Genomic DNA, 1,443 nt, shown 5'->3' with positions numbered 1-1,443 from the left:
CAATATATGTGTGTATGTTCTGGGCCAGCAGGGAAAAATCCTTCTTTCTGAGCCCTGAAAACTCAATTTCTAGCTTCCAACCTGCTTAGTGAAAGTGCAATACCATTGCTCTTGTGAACAGCTTGAGCTGGAAGTGCCACAGTTGAGTGAATCCTACATTCAGCAGTGTGAGAAACTTCAGGCAAAACCCGCACATTCAAGAAATTGCTGATTGCTGAAGGATGCTGGATCTGCAGAACTGGTTTGCCAACTGGCTGCTAACATTATTGAATGAGTAGATACCTCAATCTTGCTAATTAATGAATAACGTTAGTCAAAAGTAAATCAACAAATATCTGTTAAGACAATTGCTATTAAGTAATTGTTGATAAATAATTGCTATTGGCAGCTAAACCCATTCATTACACTGAGGAATGCATCTGATTGTTTCTCACTATCATTCTCACACATTTACACCTTCACGGTCCATTAAATGAAGGCAACTGAGAATTGACTGCATTCATAACTCATGAATGTCTGTTCAGATTTTAATTAGTACCCTGTGGATCAGCTTAAGCCCCTACAATCCTTCAAAGCTGATAACTACAAATCTCAGAGGTATTTCACACCAATAATGCACGCTGACAGGCAAACACATTCCTGCACCAGCCTTCTTTTTGATTTATTTTGCCTACAATAAATTTATTTATTTAGATGCTTCAGATGCACTTACTCATGTTGTTGACCCAATTCTATCTGGAAATAACTGCCAGAACTGTGACTTTCACTTTTCAGTGTCTTCTTATATATATATACAGTATATATATATATAAGAAGTGACTTTCACTTCTCAGTGGCGTCTTATATATATATACACTGTAAAAAATGACCGTGAATCTAACGGTAAAAGACTGTAAAAATGCTACAGTAAAAACCTGTTAAATGGTTAACGGTAAATTCCCCTACTATATACGGTGAAAAACTGTATTGGACATCACATGTATTGGACATTAATTTTACGGTAGTATACTGTTTTTGGAAGTGAAAAAGACCGTATAATTTACAGTGAATAACCGTAAATTGACATTCCCAGAATTCCCTGCGTTACATTTCAAATTTGATGTTTTTTTGTTGAAATAACTATGTTTCTTCATAATTTTTTCTTATCAGTTTTGTATATTAGGGTTGTGTGTTACACCTAATGTTGTTAAATGAATGTTTACTGCATTATTTCAGTTTCATGTGTGTTACCATGATGGTGTTTAGCGTTTGTGTGAATGACCTTCTCTTCATGTTATTATTTAAAAGCTGCTTGTGATGGGCTTTGGTTCATCGTGTGACTTTCTCATCACCACCTGCATTTGGTGGTTATTAGTGTATTACAAAGTTACAAAACAGATTTCAGTAATTCAATAGGTCGATATATTAACATTATATCAGTTAATGAAATTACGGTATTTAACT

General features: G+C 34.8%; 1 protein-coding gene across 1 annotated transcript in view; it reads right to left on the bottom strand.

Moving 5' to 3' along the window:
- Positions 1 to 103: 103 nt before the first annotated feature.
- Positions 104 to 1,443, bottom strand: part of LOC107575980 (ATP-binding cassette sub-family C member 8-like) — a gene marked incomplete at its 3' end in the record, with an annotated part of 25,290 nt that continues 23,950 nt past the window's right edge. The window contains exon 13 of the mRNA XM_016262271.1: positions 104 to 175. Within this exon, the coding sequence (XP_016117757.1) occupies positions 104 to 175 (72 nt within the window). The remainder of the gene's footprint in view (positions 176 to 1,443) is intronic.

The sequence above is a fragment of the Sinocyclocheilus grahami genome, unplaced genomic scaffold (assembly GCF_001515645.1).
Source record: "Sinocyclocheilus grahami isolate Dianchi unplaced genomic scaffold, SAMN03320097.WGS_v1.1 scaffold3075.1, whole genome shotgun sequence".
Classification (NCBI taxonomy): Eukaryota; Metazoa; Chordata; class Actinopteri; order Cypriniformes; family Cyprinidae; genus Sinocyclocheilus; species Sinocyclocheilus grahami.
This window is presented reverse-complemented; position numbering and strand designations above follow the sequence as displayed.